Source organism: Balaenoptera physalus (assembly GCF_965194825.1).
Source record: "Balaenoptera physalus genome assembly, chromosome: 13".
In the NCBI taxonomy this organism is placed as follows: Eukaryota; Metazoa; Chordata; class Mammalia; order Artiodactyla; family Balaenopteridae; genus Balaenoptera; species Balaenoptera physalus.
In genome coordinates this window covers 70106250-70130565 of record NC_138892.1, presented here as the reverse complement: position 1 = coordinate 70130565, position 24316 = coordinate 70106250, and the positions used below count along the sequence as shown (strand labels likewise).

The window sequence follows — 24316 nt, the reverse complement described above, 5'->3', positions numbered from 1 at the left end:
TTCAAGACTTAATGGCCAAGTAGAAGAGAATGAGTCTAAAAAAGAATCTAAGAAAGTATTGCAAGTACACTGAAAACCAGGAGAGTGTGGTATCCCTGAGAACAAGGAAAGAGAGTTTCCCAAGAAGGACTAGTCAAAAATGTCAGTTGCTTTTTTAGAGGTCAGGATGAGGACTGAAAAATACGGCATTTTTTAAAAAAATTTTTTAATGAGGCATTTGATTAGTGCCGTGAAGGTCATTAGCGACTTGATTAGTGCCATGAAGGTTATTAGCGACTTTATGGACACCTACTTCCATGTAGTAATTGGGTCAGAATTCAGGTTGTAGTTTAGCAGAGAGTGGGAGCGAGAGAACTGAGAGGTGAGTATAGACAGTCTGATAAGACGTTTAGCCCATGAAGAGGGATAACTGGACATCAATGTGTCATTCAGGAAGCATTTTTTTAAGATGGCAGAGACTAAAGCATGTTTTTATGTCTACGGGAAGAAGGAGGTGATAGAACAGAAGAGAGAAACGAGATAATTTATAGAATAAGCTTCCTGAGAATGTAGAAAGGAGTCCAAGTAGAGGGACTGGCCTTAGATAAGAGAAGAGACACCATCTCCCATCTCTTACACATTGGTGTATTCCAGTTGGTGTGTTCTTACCTCATCGTCTCTTTGGTTCATCCTACATATTCTTGCTGAATGATATATTGACTTTAACTTCTACCTCTATGTGGGCAACTCTCAAATCTGTATCATTAGCCTCCAGTCCTATATTTTCAGTGTTTACAGACCAAATCACCCCACCGAGATGTCCCACAGCAGCCCCTAAGTCAACATGTCAGAAATCAAACTCATTCCTCTTCCAACCCAAGTTCTTCCTTCTGTATTTCTTTCCTAATCAAATGAAGTCAGTATTCATCCTGTCTCCCAAGCTAAAGACTTTCTCATTCCCCATATCATACAAATTACAAAGTTCTATTGAGTGTGCCTCAAAATTTGCACCTCCTTTTTCTCCCAAGCCTTTATTTACACTCTATCTCTTGTTTGCTTTATTACAAACTTTCCTGGTCATCCTTTAACCAGTCTGTACCAGTTCTCATCTATGCACTACTATACTGACAGGTTGTAGTCCTAAAAATCAAGTCTGATAACATCAGTTCCCTTCTATGAAACCATTAGCTGGTATCCTGCTGCTCACAGGATAAAGTTCAAATTCTCCTCATGTTCCACTGACACCAGTTTCTTCAAATTGATCATATGCCTTTATGTTTTCATCACTGTGTTCATGTTGCTCCATTTGCCTGAGATGCCTTTCTTTCCTTCATTTAACCTCAACTTCTAACAATCCTTCAAGACTACGCACACTTTTCACCTTCTCCTTGGAATTTTCTGCAGTTCTTCCAGACACATGGTTGTTCTCTCAGCATTTTGTGCCTAATATCACCATTATGAATACTTACTGGATTTTTAAAAAATTATTCCTATACCTTTGTTACAGACAAGATTCGAAGATAGCCCCCATGCCCAGCCCTGAGCTTAAATACTATAAAACATTGGGGGTCCTCAATAAAGTTTTGTTGAACGAAAGTATGAGTGTAGGAGCACATGCATAAAATGAATGAATGAAGATCTTTTAGCCATATTCTTTCCTCTTCAAAAGATTTCAAATACCTTCCCAAGAAATGAAATAAATAATTAAGATACTTTGGTTGAAAATTTGTTTTTAAATGAATTGGAATATTTTAGGGAAGGAATTAAGAAGGGTGCTTTAGGACACTTCGAGGGAAGTTACCTTGTAATAAATTATTTGTGAAATAATAAAAATATCTCTCACTAATATCAACAGTTTTATTTCACTTTTATTCTCCTCAGATTTTCCCTCAAGAAACAATAAGGAAAAGAAGACAATTTTATTTCTCTTTAGCTTTAATCTGAAATTCTCATTTATTTATACAAATTTCAGGATTTTATGATGTATATTATAAAATGGGATACTGTATAAATACAAACATTCGTACACCTACCTAAGGAACTCTTTGATTTGCTTGAAAAGAAAAACTTTTTTTCAGTGCAAATATCTTACTAGATGAAGACTTTACAGCCAAAATATCTGACTTTGGGCTTGCACGGGCTTCTGAGAAGTTTGCCCAAACAGTCCTGACAAGCAGAATTGTGGGAACAACAGCCTATATGGCACCAGAAGCTTTGCGAGGAGAGATAACAGCCAAATCTGACATCTACAGCTTTGGTGTGGTAAGTTTCATATATATATATATGTATGTATATATATATATACACACACACACACATACACACACATATAAAATAATATATATATAATTAGTAACAATAATCATTCTGGCTGTACTTGTGAAATTGAAATAGAATATTTTGAATACACCTATGTTGCTTAGCTCTCTTACGTAAAGATTAAAATTGTTCACTTTAACCTCTAGTTAAATGAGAAAGTTATAAAAACTACTCTGAATTTGTAAAACTTTTAAATTGATTCCTGAAATTACTGCAAGAAATAATTTTTTGCCACATGAATTAGTATGAAACTTGAATTAATGCATAAAACAAATTGTGTCATACAGTATACACTTTAATGTCATGTTTTAAAAATGAAATATTTTTTGAAGGAAATATGCTTTGGCATTTTCTGATCTACCAGTCTGTTCCTAATAACTTTTATGATGGTATGAGGAGTGGGTGGGAGTGGTTGGAGAAATTGGGTGCTTCTTTATCTTATTTATTCATATGTGTTTCATTTATGGATATTTATCTTCATAGTACTGTGAGGTTAAGGCACAGGGTTCTAGGATATGCCTGAGGTTTAGAAAATAATATTCTCCTAAGAACCAGAGAAAATTATTCTTGTGAAAAATCCTCTGCAAGACAGGAAAAGCAGTGTCCAGAACACATGTTGAGGGGGTGCTGATTGTTTAGTAAGTTGCCAGTAGAAAAGAACTGCTTGTGGGTGTGGGTGGGATCCGAGGTGTCCAGGAAGAAAGAGTGGTGAGAAATGACCACAGCTCGTGTTCTTTCCACTTTCACGCCTAAAGGGCATAATGCAGTGTGTGGAAATGGTTCATCAGATTTCATAATCAAGAGCCATGTTCCTTCTAGTTTCTATATGTTGTCTTGAGTCATATTAATGGATTTTACTTTCTTCTTAGGTTTTACTAGAAATAATAACTGGACTTCCAGCTGTGGATGAACACCGTGAACCTCAGTTATTGGTAATTGAAAGATTTCATTTTTTCCAGTCCTTTTCTCTTTGCATTTAGAATCTAAATTTCTGTGGGTAAATTTGGCATCTAGAAATGTCATTTTCTATTGGCAGTCTTTCTGTTGGCAATTACATAGTGGCATATGGAAAGAGCATCAAATATTTCTAATCTCAGCTCTGCCATGAAATATTTGTGAAGCTTGGAAAAGACACATATATTCTGTTCTAGTTTCTTTGTGTCTAAAATCACAATAGAGCTATTTGATTTCTGAGATCTCCTCCAGTATATTTTTATTTTGTTACTTTCATGGTGATTACTAACAGCAGAGAGGAAAAGCAACATTTGCTTCCTGTGAAATTTATATCAGAATAGAACTGCTAATAAAATTCTCTATTCGTTTCTATTATGGAGTATTTTTTTAATAAAGTTATCATAGAAAACTTTACCTGTGTGTTATATTAGGCATTCATTGACAATTATATAAATAGACTAACTGAATGCTAAAACCATAGGAAAATTATGCCATGCCTTTTTTTTTTTCCTATATATTAAATTTTAAGAACTTGGAGAGTGTTCTAATAAAATTTAAGACTTGCAGAAATACCTACTACTATATATAAGTTTTTCTTAAAATTAGTTAAATAACTGCACTGACTTTATTCTAATTTATGTGTTCTAATGGAACAAACCAGTGTGACAAATTCAGACAACATGTGTATACCAGATTATTTCCCTAGAATGAGGATTAGAAAGTCAAAAGGTATAATATATTTGCTCAAAGGCTTGGTGTCATACTTTTAAGAAAAACCATAAGTATAATATCTCTATATTACAATATTGCTACAAGTGTCCCTTATAAAACTATATATTATAAAGCTTCCCATGGGTTCCTGGATATGTAGTAATGAATATTACATGCTATATAATATTTCACATTAAAATATATTTATAAAACATAATTGTGAAAAGTTAATATTTTCGTAATATTTCATAATATTTTACAGTAGCACATAGTGAAATTTTGTCTTATCAAAGAAATAAAATCCTCTGTCCCATTGGTTCTTGGAGGTCAGGAATGAAGCCTGGGCTGGAGTTACAATTTTTGAGCTGTTCGTGTACAGGCATGCCAGAGCTTTGTGTGTTGATCGGATTATACAGAGAAAGTGTGTAGATTAAAAATATAGGAGGAAAAAATTACCACAAAATAGGGTTTTAAATGACAAATTTCTTCTCTCATAGTTCTGGAACCCAGAAGTCTGAAATAAAAATTTTGTCAGGGCTCCATTCCCTCTGGAGACTCTAGGGGAGAGTCTTCCCTTGCCTATTCCAGCTTCCAGTGGCTGTTGACATTCCTTGACTTGTACGCACATCCCTCCAGTTTCTGCCTCTGTGACCACATTGTCTTCTCCTTTGTGTCGTTTTTTTTTCTTCTTTCTGTCTCTTAAACAGATGCTTGCCATTGGATTTAGGGCCCACCCTGGGTAATCCAGGATGATCTCATCTCAAAATGCTTAGCTTAATTACATCTGCAAAGACCTTTTCTCCAAATACAGTCACATTCACAGGTTCTGGGGATTAGGACTTGGACATATCTTTTGGGGGGCCACCGCTCAACCCACTACACCATCCTAGTCCTCCACCTCTCTCCCTATTGATTATCTTTTCATCGTGGCCCTGCCCCCTTTCTCCTCCTCCCTCTTTCTCTTTGATTCAACAATGTGAGTACGCATAGAGAAGTGTGCCTGTGCAGGGAGGGGGTCTGCATTCAGAAGCTGGAATTGCATCATCAGAAGCACAGCAAAGAAGCAGACCTCCTTGTGCTGGCTGCCAGTAAATACTGCTGAGTACATGAGAGCAATTAGCTCAGTCACATAAATACAAAAACCAATAGGCAAATGGCTGAAAGTTTCTAGGAGGGAGGTATATATGTATGCATAAGTAAGTAAGTAAGTAAATAAATAGAGCTTCTCCTAGATGTCTTCAATTCTTAATAAGGTTGCAACGGTAGATAGTAAACTAAGAGTAAATGTTATTATGATGTAGATTAAATAATTTAAATGTATTCTTTTATAATATAATTGATAATATAAATTAATTATAATATAAATATAATTTATATTTATTTATAAATACATTTATAAATTTATCTGATTTGTTTCCCTTTTATTTGACACTCTTAAAGTTTTAACATTTGTCTTAAAGCTGGATATTAAAGAAGAAATTGAAGATGAAGAAAAGACAATTGAAGATTATATTGATACGAAAATGAATGACATTGATTCCACTTCCATTGAAACTATGTACTCTGTTGCCAGTCAATGTCTGCATGAAAAGAAAAATAAAAGACCAGACATTAAGAAGGTATTTTTTTTACATATATTTAAAAAGTGAAGGAGGTGGGGTTTGTCATTTTTTCCTAAGTGTACATTTCAAACCAACTATTTAATGTGGTTCTTTTTTTTTCTATCTTTCTTTCTTTATAACAGGTTCAACAACTGCTGCAAGAAATGACAGCTTCTTAAAACTTTACTGGAATAGACTCTTGGCTTTTTATATACAGCTGTCTAAATCATTTTTTAAACTAAGATTTTTTTGTAAACATTCTTCTTTACCTTTTACAAGGCAGCATGCAGTGGTTATTAAAGCTTGTGTAGAACCCCCAATATATAGAACAAACAAAAGTAGAGCCGCCGTAGCAACACTTAGCCCTACTTTCACTCTGAGGTCTTACCATAATCCCTAAGATCTCCTTGGAACCTTACCAAACACAGTATGAAAACTCAGAATTAGCAAAAAAGAGGACTGAACTATAGGGTGGAAAGACCCTGGGCTGAAGCCCGACTCCACTACTAATTTTCTGTAAAGCTTTGGGCAACCTCTTAGCTGCTTTGAACCTTGGTTTTTTCACCTGTAACATTGGACTAATTATCTACTGTGCCTCTCTGACAGGTAGTCATGAAAATCAAATGATACAGAATATGTACAGGCACTTTGTAACTTGTAAAGTGATATAAAATTTAATGTTTACATAAATGATTGTAAAATCCTATTACAGTCATTTGTTTATAGGGTCATGTTCACAGTGTGCTATTTTAAGCAATCATTCACCATAAACCAATTATGCCCCGATGATACTCTCATGATGATTGGCCGTTGTTAGATTATGTTATATGGCAAATTTGAAAGCATTTTGCAGATGCAGTTATCGTCCCTCATCAGCTGACTTTGACTGTCAATAAGGAGATGCTGCTTTGGGGGCTGGACCTAATAAGGTGAGCTTAGAAGAGCTTACAAGAAGTCCGAGAGATTCTCCTGTGGGCCTTGAAGTAAGCTACCGTGTTGTAGGAAGGCCACATTGGCTAAGATCTATGGGTGGCCTTTAGGAGATGAACGCTACCTTCCAGCTATCAGCCAGCAAGAAAATATTGGAATCTTCATTGTACAACCTCAAGAAACTGAATTCTTCCAACAACCTAAATTAGCTTAAAAGAGTGCTCCAAACTTCAGATGATACCATAGCCCCCACTGACACCTAAATTTCGGCCTTGCAAGACCCTCAGTAGCAAACATGGACTTCTGTGCCTGGACTTCTGACATGCAGAATTGTGAGATAATAAATAAGTTGCTATAAGCCACTAAGTTTGTGGTAATTTTTTATTCAGCAATAGAAAATGAATACAGATATTCTCATGATGATTCTCCCACGGGGATACCCCATCATGTTCACAGGTTCTGTCCACAATACCAAGTATCTGCAATTATTCATTCATTCAATAATCTTGATATCATTCGTTCTTTCTTTAACACACTCAAAACAAGAGTATGTAGCGTGAGCTACAGTAGAAGATGATCATCCTCTATATTGTACTGTTTAGACCTTCCTAAATGCTTTCTTGGGAAACAGAGATAGATAGTACTGTTTTCAAATCACCTTTATAAACTAAGCATTTAAGCAAAAAACATTTGCTAGCTGAAAAGCAAAATAAATAAAATGACTTGGTCACATTAATCTCAACAGAAACTCACATAATTTGAGGCACAATATGGCTTATAACCCTGAAAATAATAATGTTATTTTAAAATATAATGAGGGACTTCCCTGGTGGTCCAGTGATTAAGACTCCATGCTCCCAATGCAGGGGACATGGGTTTGGTCCCTGGTTGGGGAACTAAGATCCCTCATGCCCCGTGGCATGGCCAAATAAAATAAAATTATAAAAAAAAAATTTTTTAAATAAAATATAATGAGTTAACTATTACTTGAAATAAAAGCATATATGTAAAATGCCATGGATGCATCTGTGGTTATGGGCTGTGACCAAACCATATTAAAAATTTTTAAATGAGTAACCTGTTTCATTGATTTTGAATATTTCACAGTATAATTTGGTAGATGTTTCCATTCCATCAAATGGAATTGATATCACACTTTCCAAAATGAGGCATGGCTTCTCTCTCAGGATAAGACTGTACCTTAACTCTTTTGAGAGCCACAATACAGTCAATCCCAGATTCCAAAGCAAGATTCCACACGGTTTCATGCCTGATGGTGTGTGATGCATCGTGGACCCTTGAACTTGTGTGACTCACTTAACTCGAGGAATGAACAGTGAGCAGGACTTGACTAAAGTTCTGAGGAGAATAATGTACAGGCTCTTTTCACTGTTTCCTCAAGGCAGAATTTAATGGCCTGTGGTGACATCTAGTTGAAGCATTTTCTTAACTGCATTTGGAATATACTTCCCCCTAATCTTTTATAGAAACAGAAAAAAATAGATTTTTGAAAAAATGTTTGACAGAGGCTTTGATGTGAATTTTTTTTTTTTTTTAATGGCTGTGTTGGGTCTTCGTTTCTGTGCGAGGGCTTTCTCTAGTTGTGGCAAGTGGGGGCCACTCTTCATCGTGGTGCGTGGGCCTCTCACTATCGCGGCCTATCTTGTTGCGGAGCACAGGCTCCAGACGCGCAGGCTCAGTAATTGTGGGTCACGGGCCCAGTTGCTCTGCGGCATGTGGGATCTTCCCAGACCAGGGCTCAAACCTGTGTCCCCTGCATTGGCAGGCAGATTCTCAACCACTGCGCCACCAGGGAAACCCCTGATGTGAACTTTTAACGTTGCCTCCAACAACTGATGATTGGGCAAACCAATAAGTATGAGACCAACTGATTGTGCAAACCAAATAAGTAATGAGACCACGGTAGAGAACCACTGGCCTACCCCATTTCCAGAAAGAACAACTGCCTTTTCCCCCATATTTCTGACCCATTGATTTGCGAGCTAGCCAACTACAAGTTTTTAATTCTGAATTTCTCTCAATATGTTCTATGAGGAACAAGCAGATAATAGGAACAATTAGTCAATGTTTTGCTTTACTTTTCTGACATATAATTAAGACAAATTTAAGACATTCTAAAGCATTTATTGCTCTGATCACTTTTTGCTTCTGTAGCTATGTAAAATGGCTATAGATCCCAGCTATCTATGGTCCCATTTTTCACTTTCAAAACAAGCATATATTTTATTTTTTCCAACTTTATGGCAGTATAATTGACAAATAAAAATTGTATGTACTTAAGGTGTTCAAAGTGATAGTTTGATATATATCCCTCAGTATCCCCAGGGCATTGGTTCCAGGACCCCTGTGGATACCAAAATCTATAGATTCTCAAGTCCCTTATATAAAATGCTATAGTATTTGCATATAACCTATGCACATCCTCCTGTATACTTTAAATCGTCTTTAGATTACTTATAACATCCAGTACAATGTAAATGTGATGTAAATAGTTGTAAATACAATGTAAATATGTGAATAGTTGCCAATGTGGCAAATTCATTTTGCTTTTTTGAACTTACTGGAATATTTTTTCAAATATTTTCAGTCCACAGTTAGTTGAATCCACAGACGCAGAACCCATGGATACAGAGGGCCGACTGTACATTGTGAAATGACTACCACAATCAAGCTAACTAACACATCCACCACCTAACATAGTTACCTTTTTAGTTATTTTGATGTGGTGAGGCTACTTAAGATCTACTGTCTTAGCAAATTTCAAGTATACAATGCAGTGTTACTAACTATAGTCACCATGCTGTACTTTAGATCCCCAAAACTTACTTATTTTGTAACCAAAAGTTTAACACTTTGACCAACCTCTCCCCATACTCCTTTAAAGTTTGTACTATTCCACTATATGAATGGACACAGATAGGACTGGCTTTTTAATCATTCGAATTCTAGTCTCAAAAATAGTATGGAAGCAACAACAGTGAATCTCCAAAATTAATGTTAAGATTTCACTTCTTGGATGAAATTAGGAAAAATCATTTTATGAAATATTCTCGCCTAAAACAAAAATCAGTAAATTAATTCATCAAATATTTATTGATTGTTTTCTGTGGTCCAGACACTTGTAAAAGTAATGTACATATCCAAAGTCCCTGTTCTCCAGGAGCTTGTTCTCAAGAGAAAGTCTGTTCAGATGGAGATGATACTATACAAGTAAATAAGACAACATCAGGTAGTGAGAAGTGTTAAGGAAACGTTAAAACTATGTATTGTGATAGATTCCCTTGGCTAAGAAGGTTTAACAACACCCAAGCTAAAAAAAAAAAAGAAAAGAAAAGAAGGAGGGAAAGGAGGAAGGAAGGAAGGGGGGAGGAAGGAGAGAAAGAAAGAAAGAAGAAAGAAAGAAAGAAAGGAAGGAAGGAAGGAAGGAAGGAAGGAAGAGAAAGAAAGAAAGAAAGGAAAGGAAGGAAGGAAGAAAAAAAGAAAGGGAAAGAAAGAGAAAAAGGAAGAAAGAAAAGAAAGAAAGAAAGGAAAGAAAGAAAGAAAAAGAAAAGAAAGAAAGAAGGCAGGCTACCAGTGTGTAGTCTCAGAAATGACTAGAATGTACTGTAACTTAAAATAAAAAAATAAAAAAACCTAAACTGAATCAAGTTTTATTTGCATGTTAGACTGTGTTATCAGAGACCTTTGGGTCAGCAATAAGCCAAGAAGAAGACTTGGTCACAAAGTTTCTACTACTATCCTGGGAAAAGGAATACTGTATTTCAGATTATGTCAGATATTTTCCTCTACTGGATATTTATACATCAGGGTAATTTGGTGAAGATAGTGGTTAAAGTCATCTAATCTGTTTGCCTCACACTAATGCCATGTTTATCTGGCAGCCTTTTCTTTTCATTTTGATTTTTTGTCTGGATTTGCCTTTTGAAAGATAATGCACAGTGGCAAAGACTGTTACAACCTACATATCAGTTTCTATTGCAGAATGTATTTTTATGATTAGTAAAATCGCATTCTGGTTTATACTGAAGTCTTTTGAAAGATTAGGTAGTATGAATTAAATCTTCAGAGATTGATCATCTCAGGCTGTCCCACAATGCTGATATCTAAACCCTAGACTGTGACTGGCCCCTTCTTCTGCGACAGCCATTCTAATTGCCAGATGGTGTCTTCACCTCTTTTAAGAATTAGAAAAGAGGTAATGCTACAGTGGTAATCATTTTGCAGTATATAAGTGTATCAAATCAACATGTTGTACACCTTAAATTTACACAGTATTATAATGTGGACAGACCTAGGGTCTGTCATACAGAGTGAAGTAAGTCAGAAAGAGAAAAACGAGTATTGTATATTAATGCATATATGTGGAATCTAGAAAAATGGTACAGATGAACCTATTTTCAGGGCAGGAATAGAGACACAGACATAGAGAACAGATGGGTGGACACAGAGGGGGAAGGGGAGGGTGGCATGAATTGGGAGATTAGGTTTGACATAAATACACTACTGTGTGTAAAATAGATAGCTGGTGGGAACCTGCTGTATAGCACAGGGAACTCAGCTCGGTGCTCTGTGATGACCTAGATGGGTGGGTTGGAGGGGGGGGTGGGAGGGAGTTCCAAGAGGGAGGGGATATATGTACACATATAGCTGATTCACTTTGTTGTACAGCAGAAACTAACACAATATTGTAAAGCAATTATACTCCAATTAAAAAAAATAAAAGGTTAAACAAGGACTACATTCTTAGCCCATCTTCCCCTTTATAAAATATCTAAATAATGATAGAACTTTTATAGTAAAGAGATGCATATCACCATTATATATCTTAGAGGAAGACTAGAATCCTTTAGAGCAATAACAGAGTTTGACTATTACAAGTTAATGAGTGGCCTTAAAACTGTTGACATACTGACCAATATCTGTTTAAAAATAAATTCAATGTCACTTCCATTAGTGGCATGCATTGGTCAAATATTCTTAAATCAATTCATAAGTTAGTGGAGGGAACATGCTATATCTTACTCTGTTAAACATATTAGAAAGCCCTGCCATACCAAGATTCTTTTATTGCCAAGAAAGATCAATAATAGCATCTGCCCTTAAATATACGGGCATTTTAACTTAACGCTAGTCCTATCTGCTGCTTCCTAGCTCAGCGGTAGCCTTGAAAATAACAGCCCACATTTTTGGTACCGGAGGGAACAGAACAGAGCTGGAGCTCTTCAAAGCCTGGTTCTGAAAGAACTGTAATTATTTGACCTGTCTGGAGGTTCCCTGAAAGACCCCACTCAAAGGCTTATCTTTTTTGACCTGACTAAACCTAACCTAGCACTAAAAGCCTCTATGTGGAGTCATTTGTCAAAACCATTTACTGGCAAATGTTTTAATCATAGCTGCCTGAGGTGATGAATAACCACTGGGACAAACAATAGGCTAAAAAGCTTAAAAGGAAAAGCTGAGGGAGAAGATGTGCATTATGGCTTTGAAAGTCTCCAATGTATTTGTGGGAACCCAGAAAGCCATGCACATATGTAAGGCCGTGTGCATGCTCAAAAAATCTGAGAAGGTCCTAAGCTCTCACCTCTGGCTGACCTTCAGGCTCTGTACAAAAAGGAAGTGAAAACTAAGGCAGAGTCTAAACTGCCTGACTGAGTGTGGATGGTGTGTCTAAACATGAACACAGAGCCTGTAGCAAAAACTGGGGCATTTATTGGTTTCAGATGTTTAAGGAAACTCTGTCCATTCATTAGCTGATGACTAAGCTGAGTTGAGATTTCAGTGGCCACACATCACAAAGAATACAGACTTTACAAAATTAGCTTATAAAGTCACTAAATAAACAACAACTAAAACAATTAGCAACAACAACAAACCTTGGGGAGGGAGCAGTCTGATGTCCAGAGTTTCTGCATTATATTATTTTAAATTCCCAGCTTTCAGTAAAAATATACTAGACATGCAAGGAACAGCAAAGTATGGCTCATACCCAGGAAAAAAGAAAGTCCATAGAAGCTGTACCTAAGGAAGCCCAGATGTTGTGCTTACTAGACAAAGACTTTAAATCAGCTATTTTAAATATGTACAAGAGGGGCTTCCCTAGTGGCGCAGTGGTTGAGAATCTGCCTGCCAATGCAGGGGACACGGGTTCAAGCCCTGGTCTGGAAAGATCCCACATGCCGTGGAGCAACTAGGCCCGTGAGCCACAATTACTGAGCCTGCGCATCTGGAGCCTGTGCTCCGCAACAAGAGAGGCCGCGATAGTGAGAGGCCCGTGCACCGCGATGAAGAGTGGCCCCCACTTGCCGCAACTAGAGAAAGCCCTCACACAGAAACGAAGACCCAACACAGCCATAAGTAAATAAATAAATGAATAAATAATTTAAATATGTACAAGAGTTAAAGGAAATTGCGGATAAAGAATTAAAGGAGACTGTGAGAACAGTGTCTTACCAAATAGATGATATCAATAAAGAGATATAAATTTAGAGAAGTCCCAAAGTTGAAAAGTACAATAACTGGAATGACAAATCAGAGAGCCTAACTAGCAGATTTGAGCAGGCAAAAAACAAAGAGTTATCAATCTTGAATAAATCAATTGAGGAACAGAAAGAAAAAAGAAAGAAGAAAAATGAGCAGATCCTAAGAGACCTGTGGGGTAGCTTCAAGGTAACCACCATATGTATAATGGCAGTTCCAGAGGAGAGGTGAGAAAGTACTAGAAAGAATATTTGAAGAATGAATGGCCAAAAACTTACCAAATTTTATGAAAAATATTAAGTCACACTACCAAGAAAGTAAGAACTTCAAGTAGAATCAACTCAAAGAGGTCTTACTCCTAGACACAGCAAAATCAAAGACAATCTTGAAAGCAGCAAGAAACAAGAGATTTAGCAGGTATAAGGGATCCTCAATAGGATTATTATCTGATTCTCCATCAGAAACCATGGAGGTCAGAAGGCACGATATATTCAAGTGCTGAAAGAAAAAGAATTTCAACCAGTAATTCTAACAAAACAATACTAAAATATTGAAGGAGAAAATAAGACATTCACAGATAAATAAAAGTTGAGAGAACTTGTCACAAGAAAATCTGCCCTTTGAGAAAAGAGGAAGTCCTTCAAGCTGAAATGAGAGAACACTACAGACTAAATAAAATCCACAGGAAGAAATAAAAAGCACCAGTAAAGATACTACAAAGGTAAACGTAAAAGACATTAAAATGTATTTTTTGTTTCTGACTAAAGCAAATAATTATGCCATGAAGCAATAATTAAAAATCTGTGTTGGAAGACACAAATGTGTAAAGATATAAACTGTATGACAGTAATGGTTCAAAGGAGGGGGCTGGGCACAGATCTACACAGGAGGAACAAATTTTCTGTATATTACTGAAATTAAGTTTATATTACTCCAAACTACATTTTTTATAAGTTAAGATGTTAATTGTAATCCCCAGGACAGCACTAAGAGAATAACTCAGAAAACATGGAAAAAGAAAGGACAAGAAAATTAAAATACATAGAATATATATATATATATAAATTTGCCCCTCACTTCCTGCATTACTGCTTTCTTTTGTGTTAAATATACATATTTTTATACATAATAATAATATATATTATAAAGTAATATATTTATTATATTTATATATTATTTATATATAAGTTTATAATATATAACATGTTATACTTAATATATTACATATTACATTATATTGTATTAGAATATATATTACATTAATATTATGTATAAAATATAATATATTAATATTATGTATAAAATATAATATGTATAAAATATATACTCTATTACATATTATATTTTATATAAAATATGTATGTTATAACAGATATATAATATATAATATATAAAAGTATATAATATAACATTATATATAATATATTGCATATTACATATATTAATAAATATATTGTATTATACTATAATATATTACATACAATAATATATGTATTGTATTATATTATACTATATTATATATATAATATGTAATATATTATAATATACATATATATTTTTATATATACTATATGCATAATACATTATAATACATAATATGTAATATATTATAACATACATATATATGTACTTTATATATAATAATATGTAATATATCATATATTATATATTATATAATATATATATTAAATATAAAACATAATATATAATATATTGGGGTGGAGTCAAGATGGCAGAGTAGGAGGATGTGGAGTTCGTGTATCCTCACAACTAGGGCACCTACTAGGTGCTGGTGGGGGACCTCAGACACCTAAGGGCATGGGAGGAATCCCCACGCAACCAGGTAGGACGTGGGAGGGAAGGGGGGTCGGGAAAGCGGAGGTAGGATGGGACCAGTGCCCCTGAGGGGGTGCTGGGGGAGGGGAGAGGTTCCCACTCATGGAGCGGCCCACTCACAGCAAGGAGATCAGCAAGGACAGAGAGGGACCTTTGCAGTATCAGGGGATCAGAGGGGAATGTGGCCAACATCTCCCCTGCCTGCTCAGGCCATGGCGAGCCTGCTGGAGTCCCGAGCCTGAACCCTCACCCTTTGGGGCCCCTCCAGCCATGCAGGTACTGGGCCTGAGCCCAGGACCTACACAGGACCTGGCAACCCAAGTGCAGCCCCTGACAGGGCCTCCTCTGGCCAAGCGGATCCAGGCAGGACAAGCAGGCCTCCTGGCTGTGCCAGCCCCTGTAGGTGTGCTTGTGGAGGCCTACGCCCCAGTTGGCCTGCACGGGCACGTGTGCTCTGGGCCAATTTCAGGAAGAGATGTTGGTGAGAGGAACATGCAGAGGTGGGGCTGACACAGCAGGTCCAGAGACCTACCTAGAGGTCTTGGAGGCCTATCAGGGAGGCAGGGGGAGGCTGTAGCTCACCACTGGGGCAAGGACACTGATAGAGGAGATACCAGGGTATTACTTTTTAAAATCTTTTATTCTTATTTTATTTATTTATTTATTTTCTTTATTTTATTTTTCTCTTTCTTTCTTTCTTTCTTTCTTCCTTTCTTTCTTGCTGTTGTGGTTCTGTTTTGTTTTGTTTTTGTTTCATTCTTATTGTTATTTTTCCTAATATATTTTTTATTTTTATAATTTTATATTATTCTTTATTCTTTGTTATTGTTCTGCTCTTTTCTGTTTGTTGCTTTTTTTCTCTCTCTCTTTTTTTTTTTTGCTGTGCCACATGGTTTGCAGGCTCTTGGTTCCCAGTCCAGTGGTTGGGCCTGAGCTACTGTAGTAGGAGCACTGAGTCCAAGCTGCTGGACTAACAGAGAACTTCAGGTGCCAGTGATATTAATCAGTGTGAGGTCTCCCGGAGGTCCTCATCTCGGCACCAAGACCTGGCTCCACCCAACTGCCTGCAAACTCTAATGCTGGACACCATAGGCCAAACAACCAGCAAGACAGGAACACAGCTTCATCCATCAAAAGAAAAAATACACCACAGACGAAGAAGCAAGGTAAAAACCTACAAGACCAAATAAGTGAAAAGGAAATAGGCAAACTACCTGAAAAAGAATTCAGAATAATGATAGTAAAGATGATCCAAAATCTCAAAATAGAATGCAGGCATGGATCGAGAAAATATGAGAAATGATTAACAAGGACCTAGAAGAACTAAAAAAACAAACAGTGATGAATAACACAATGAATGAAATGAAAAATACACTAGAAGGAATCAATAGCAAAATAACTGAGACAGAAGAATTAATAAGTGAGCTGGAAGATAGAATGGTGGAAATGACTGCCAAGGAGCAGAATAATGAAAAAAGAATGAAAAGAAATGAGGACAGTCTCAGAGACCTCTGAGACAACATTAAATGAACCAACATTTGAATTATGTGTCCCAGAAGAAGAAGACAAAGAGAAAGGGTCTGAGAAAATATCTGATGAGATTACAGTCAAAAACCCCGTAACATGGGAAAGGAAATAGCCATCCAAGCTCAGGAAGCACAGACAGTCCCATACAGGATAAACCCAAGGAGAAACACACCCACACACATATTAATCAAACTAACAAAAATTAAATTCAAAGAAAAAACATTGAAAGCAGCAAGGAAAAAGGAAAAAATAACATACAAGGGAATCCCCATAAAGTATCAGCTGATCTTTCAGCAGAAACTCTGCAGGCCAGAAGGGAGTGGCAGGATATAATTAAAGGAATGAAAGGGAAAAACCTATAACCAAGATTACTCCACCCAGCAAGGATCTCATTCAGATCTGACAGAGAAATCAAAAGCTTTACAAGCAAGCAAAAGCTAAGAGAATTCAGCACCACCAAACCAGCCTTACAACAAATGCTAAAGGAACTTCCCTAGGTAGGAAAGACAAGAGAAAAAAAAGACCTACAAAAACAAACCCAAAACAATAAAGAAAATGGTAATAGGAACATACATATTGATAATTACCTTAAATGCAAATGGCTTAAGTGTTCCAACCAACAGACACAGACTGACTGAATAGAAACCAAAACAAGACTCATATATATGCTATCTACAAGAGACCCACTTCAGACCTAGAGACACATATAGACTGAAAGTGAGGGGATGGAAGAATATATTGCATGCAAATGGAAATGAAAAGAAAGCTGGAGTAGCAATACTTATATCAGACAAAATAGACTTTAAAATAAAGACTGTTAAAAGAGATAAGGAAGGACACTATGTAATGATCAAGGGATCAATCCAAGAAGAAGATATAACAATTGTAAATATTTATGCACTCAACATAGGGCACCTCAATGCATAAGGCAAATGCTAACAGCCATAAAAGGGGAAATTGACCCTAACACAATCATAGTAGGGGACATAAACACCCCACTTTCACCAATAGACAGATCATCGAAACTGAAAATATATAAAGAAACACAAGCTTTAAATGACATTAAACAAGATGCACTTAATTGATATTTGTAGGACATTCCATCCAAAAACAACAGAATACACTTTCTTCTCAAGTGCTCATGGAACATTCTCCAGGATAGATCACATCTTGGGTCACAAATCAAGCCTCGGTAAATTTAAGAAAATTTAAATTGTATCAAGCATCTTTTCTGACCACAATGCTATGAGATTAGAAAGCAATTACAGGAAAAATACTGTAAAGAACACAAACACCTGGAGACTAAACAATATGCTGCTAAATAACCAAGAGATCACTGAAGAAATCAAAGAGGAAATCAAAAACACATAGAAACAAATGACAACGAGAACACATGACCCAAAACCTATGGGATGCACCAAAAGCAGTCCTAAGACAGAAGTTTAGAGCAAATTAATCCTACCTCAAGAAAAAAGAAAAATCTCGAACAACCTAACCTTACACCTAAAGCAACTGGAGAAAGAACAAACAAAACTCAAAGTTAGTAGAAGGAAAGAAATCACAAAAATCAGAGCAGAAATAAATGAAATAGAAGTGAAGAAAACAGTAGCAAAACTTAATGAAACTAAAACCTGGTTCTTTGAAAAGATAAACAAAATAGGTAAACCTTTAGCCAGACTCATCAAGAAAAAGAGGGAGAGGACTCAAATCAATAAAATTAGAAATGAAACAGGAGAAGAAATACAAAAAATCATAAGAGACTACTACAAGCAACTCTATGCCAATAAAATGGACAACCTGGAAGAAATGGACAAATTCTTAGAAAGGTACAACCTTCCAAGACTGAACCAGGAAGAAATAGAAAATATAAACAGACCAATCACAAGTAATGAAATTGAAACTGCAATTAAAAATCTTCCAAAAAACAAAAGTCCAGGACCAGACGGCTTCACAGGTGAATTCTATCAAACATTTATAGAAGAGCTGACACCCATCCTTCTCAAACTCTTCCCAAAAACTGCAGAGAAAGGAACACTCCCACGCTCATTCTACGAGGCCACCATCACCCTGATAACAGAACCAGACAAAAATATCACAAAAAAAGAAAATTACAGACCAATATCACTGATGAACATAGACGTAAATTCTTCCACAAATACTAGCAAACAGAATCCAACAACATGTTTTAAGGATCATACACCATGATCAAGTGGGATTTATCCCAGGGATGCAAGGATTCTTTCATACATGCAAATCAATCACTGTGATACACCATATTAACAAATTAAAGAAGAAAAACCATATGATCATCTCAATAGATGCAGAAAAAGCTTTTGATAAAATTCAACCCCCGTTTATGATAAAAACTCTCCAGAAAGTGGGCATAGAGAGAACCTACCTCAACATACTAAAGGCCATATACAACAAACCCACAGCAAACATCATTCTCAGTGGTGAAAAACTGAAAGCATTTCCTCTAAGATCAGGAGCAAGACAAGGATGTCCACTTTTGCCACTATTATTCAACATAGATTTGAATATATTTTGGATAGGGGCAGTCCTAGTCCATGGCATTCAGAGAAAAAATAGAAATAAAAGGAATCCAAATTGAAAAAGAAGTAAAACTGTCACTAGTTGCAGATGACATCATACTATACATAGGAAATCCTAAAGATGCCACCAGAAAACTACTAGAGCTGATCAATGAATCTGGTAAAGTGGCAGGATACAAAATTAATGTACGGAAATCTCCTGTATTCCTACACACTAACAATGAAAAATCAGAAAGAGAAATTAAGGAAACAATCCCAAATACCATAGCAACAAAAAGAATAAAATAACTAGGAATAAACCTACCTAAGGAGGTAAAAGACCTGTACTAAGAAAACTACAAGACAGTGATGAAAGAAATCAGAGATGACACAAACAGATGGAGAGATATATCATGTTCTTGGATTGGAAGAATCAATATTGTGAAAATGATTGGAAGAATCAATATTGTGAAAATGATTATATACTACCCAAAGTAATGTACAGTTTAAATGCAATCTCTATCAAATTACCAGTGGCATTTTTCACAGAGTTAGAAGAAAAAATTCTACAATTTGTATAGAAACACAAAAGACCCCGAATAGCCAAAGCAATCATGAGAAAGAAAAATGGAGTTGGAGGAATCAGGCTCCCTGACTTCAGACTATACTACAAAGCTACAGTAATCAAGACAATATGGTACTGGAGCAAAAACAGAAATATAGATCAATGGAACAGGATAGAAAGCCCAGAGATAAACCCACACAACTATGGTCACATAATCTATGACAAAGGAGGCAACGATATACAATGGAGAAAAGACAGTCTCTTCAATAAGTGGTGCTGGGAAAACTGGACAGCTTCATATAAAATAATGAAATTAGAACACCCCCTAAGACGATATACAAAAATGAACTCAAAATGGATTAGAGACCTAAATGTAAGACTGGACACTATAAAACTCTTAGAGGAAAACATAGGAAGAACACTATTTGACATAAATCACACCAAGATCTTTTTTGATCCACCTCCTAGAGTAATGGAAATTAAAACAAAAATAAGCAAATGGGACCTAATCAAACTTAAAAGATTTTACAGAAGAAAGAATACCATAAATGACACGAAAAGACAACCCTCAGAATGGGAGAAAATATTTGCAAATGATGCAACTGACAAGGGATTAAGATCCAAAACATACAAATAGCTCATGCAGCTCAATATCAAAAAAACAAACAAACCAATCAAAAATGGGCAGAAGACCTAAATAGACATTTCTCCAAAGAAGACATACAGATGGCCAAGAGGCACACGAAAAGATGCTCAACATCACTAATTATTAGAGAAATGCAGATCAAAATACAGTGATGTATCACCTCACACTGGTCAGAATGGCTATTATCAAAAAATCTATAAAAAATAAATGCTGGAGAGGATGTAGAGCAAAGGGAACCCTCTTGTATTGTTGGTGGGAATATAAATTGATACAGCCACTATGGAGAACAGTATGGAGGTTCCTTAAAAAACTAAAAATGGAACTATCATCTGACCCAGCAATCCTATTACTGGGCATATACCTTGAGAAATCCATAATTCAAAAAGACACATGCACCCCAATGTTCATTGCAGCATTATTTACAATAGAAGGACATGGAGGCAACCTAAATGTCCATCAACAGATGAATGGATAAATATGTGGTATATATATATAATGGAATATTACTCAGCCATAAAAAAGAACAAAAGTGGGTCATTTGTAGAGATGTGGATGGACTTAGACTGTCATACAGAGTGAAGTAAGTCAGAAAAAGAAAAACAAATATTGCATATTAATGCATACATGTAGAATCTAGAAAAATGGTACAGATGAACCTATTTGCAGGGCAGGAATAGAGATGCAGACGTAGATAGCAGACATATGGACACAAGGTGGCGAAGCAGGGTGGGATGAATTGGGAGATTAGGATTGACATATATACACTACCATGTGTAATACAGATAGCTAGTAGGAACATGCTGTATAGCGCAGGGAGCTCAGCTCGGTGCTCTGGGGTGACCGAGGTGGGTGGGACGGGGGGGGTGGGAGGGAGCTCCTGGAGGGAGAGGATATATGCACACATATAGGTGATTCACTTTGTTGTAGAGCGGAAATTAACACAACATTGTAAAATAACTATACCCCTATTAAAAATATGAATAATGATAATATAATATATATAATGTATATTTTATATAATATATAAATAATATTAAATAATGTATATTATACATGTATATTATATAATATACATTATATAACATTATTAGTATATATAATATATTATTATATATTATATAAAAATATATTAAATATTACTATATATCAATTATATAAATATTATATAATAGATATTTAATATACATTATAATATACACATAACATATTATATATTTATATATTAATTAATATTATCTCATATATAATATATATTATGAATAATATAAATATGCATAATATATAATATAATTATATATTTTTATAATTAAATATATATTTTATACATATAAATATATCATTATATTGTATATAATATATAAATATATATATTTTACATTATATATTTTTGTTTTTATATACATAATATATATATTATGTTTTATAATATACATTATATATATTTTAGATATAAATGATTGACAATATATAAAAATGTATATATGTAATGTATAATTATATATAGTTATATCTTACATACATAATATATTACATATAATATATAATATATTTACTATATAAATATATAAAAATATATACTTTTTATTATATTATAATATATTTAATATAGTAAAAGATAAAAATATATACTATATATTATAATATATTTTATGTATTAAAATATATAAAATTATATAGTATATTTTATATATAAAATATATACTATATTCTATAAATATACTTACTATATATTATATTGTAATTTATTACATATTATAATATATATTATATAATATAATTTATAAAAATATATATGATATACTATATTATAATTTATTTTTATAATATAATATATTATATTTAATAATTAATATTAAATATACTATATTAAATATATTAAATATATTAATACATTATTAATTATGTATTAATTAATTACATAATTATTTGTACATAATTAATTGTACAATGATGCAACTGACATCATTCAATATCATACATATTATATTTCTATATAGTATAGTATATTTTATATATATTGTAATATATCATATATTTTTATATATTACAGTATATAATATAAGCCATTATGTATTATAATTTTTATTATAATGTGTTATAATATTGTTACATATAATATACATCTTTTTATATAATATAAATATATGTCTTAATATATATTATATACCTTAATATATAATATAATAATATGTAGTATATAATATATCATGCATATAATGTGTATATTATATATTGTATACATTTTATATATGTAATATTTTATGTATATGATATATATTATGTTTAATTATATACCATAGAACATATATTATAATATATAATGTAATAGTACAATATTATAATGCATATATTTTACATGCAATATAAAATATATAAAAATATGCACATAATATGTATTATAGATAATGCATACAGTATATAATAAATGTATACAATATATTATACATATAATTATATAATTATATATGACTATATATTATAAGATATATATAGTTTTTATATTATATATTGAATCCAGTTTCCGTATATACTATTATATTTTCCGTATATTTATTATATATACTATATATTATATGTATTATATAACATATATTGTATAATATATATATTACCTAGTATATATTATACAATATATATTATATAATACCCATTATACATATTATAGAATATGTTACAATATGTGTTACATATATATACATATACGTATATACTATATATGTAGTATATATTGTGTATATAATATATATGTATAAACATATGTATACATATGTGTATATACACATATATACAATATAAATATATACCATATATGTATATATGTGTTATATGTATATATGTTATATAATGTTATATAATATATATACATATTATGTATATCACATATTGTATACACTATATATAATATATATTATATTCATAATATATCATATATATTATGTGTATAATATGTAATATATAAAATATATTCAATATGTGATATACATATTATATATGATGCTCTATTATATAATAAATAATATAAAATTATTTATTATATCATATATATTAAAATATATAATATAGTACATATAAAATTTATAGTATATATAAAATGTATATTTATACAATGTTTTATAATGTGTTATATAAATATGTAATCTATTATATATTTTATTATATCATATATAATATATTACATATATTATATACAAATTGTATATAAATATAATAATATATATTATATCATATACATGATTTTATATATATATATATTTAACAGAAGAGAAGGTTGCCAGGGAGCAACTGAGGAACAAATATGACATAAGACATATTCAAAATCAATTGCAAAATGGCAGATGGAATCCTACATTCTCAGTAATGACATTAAGTGTAAGTGGAATAAACTCTCCATTTAAAAGCAGAGATTGGAAAATACATAAAAGTACATAATCCTTCTCTTATATATTCTGCCAATGAGAGACTCACTTTTGGTTCAAAGATGCAAATAGGGTGAAAGTAAAGGAATGGAAAAAGATATGCTGTGCTCACAGTAACCAGAAGAGAGTTGGAGTAGCTATACTAACATCAGACAATATATTTAATAAAATTGGAGGTAAAAGTCATTACTACAGAGAAAGAATCACTTTTAGAAGATATAGCAATTATACAGATATGCACTGACAACAGGCTCAAAATACATGAAGTAATAACTGACATAATTGAGAGAGAAAATATACAATTCAACAACAGTTGTTGGATACTTATACCAAATTTAATGGATAGAACAGCTAGGTAGGAAATGACAAATAGAACACTTGAACAGTATTGTAAATCAAATAGACCTAACAGACATCTACAGAGCACTCTGGACAACAACAGCCAAATGTTCTTTCTTCTTAGCTGCACATAAATAATTCTCCAGTGTAGACTACATGTTAGTCCATAAAACATGTGTATTAGTTTCCTGTGGCTGGTGTAACAAATTGCCACAGTCTTGGTGCTAGAAATTAACAGAAATGTATTCCCTCACAGTTTTAGAGGTTAAAAGTCTAAAAATCAGTATCACTGAGCCAAAATCAAGGTGTTGGCAGGGCTGCACTCCCTCCAGAGGCTCTAGGGGAGAATCCATTCCTACTTCTTCCAGCATCTGCTGGCTGCCAGCCTTCTTAGTTTCTGGCCACATCATTCCAAGTTCTGCTTCCATCTTAACTTTACCTTCTCCTTTCTTTCTGTATTCAAA

General features: G+C 33.7%; 2 protein-coding genes across 7 annotated transcripts in view; one reads left to right on the top strand and one right to left on the bottom strand.

The window, feature by feature from the left end:
* Positions 1–6856, top strand: part of IRAK4 (interleukin 1 receptor associated kinase 4) — a 28663-nt gene extending 21807 nt beyond the window's left edge. For all 6 annotated transcript variants that reach the window (XM_082422594.1, XM_082422598.1, XM_082422599.1 and 3 more), the window contains 4 exons: positions 2058–2241; positions 3168–3230; positions 5424–5582; positions 5708–6856. In XM_082422594.1, the coding sequence (XP_082278720.1) occupies positions 2058–2241; positions 3168–3230; positions 5424–5582; positions 5708–5743 (442 nt within the window). In that variant the 3' untranslated portion in view covers positions 5744–6856. The remainder of the gene's footprint in view (positions 1–2057; positions 2242–3167; positions 3231–5423; positions 5583–5707) is intronic.
* PUS7L (pseudouridine synthase 7 like) overlaps positions 1–24316 on the bottom strand; it is a 92147-nt gene that overhangs the window by 64190 nt on the left and 3641 nt on the right. The window lies entirely within an intron of this gene.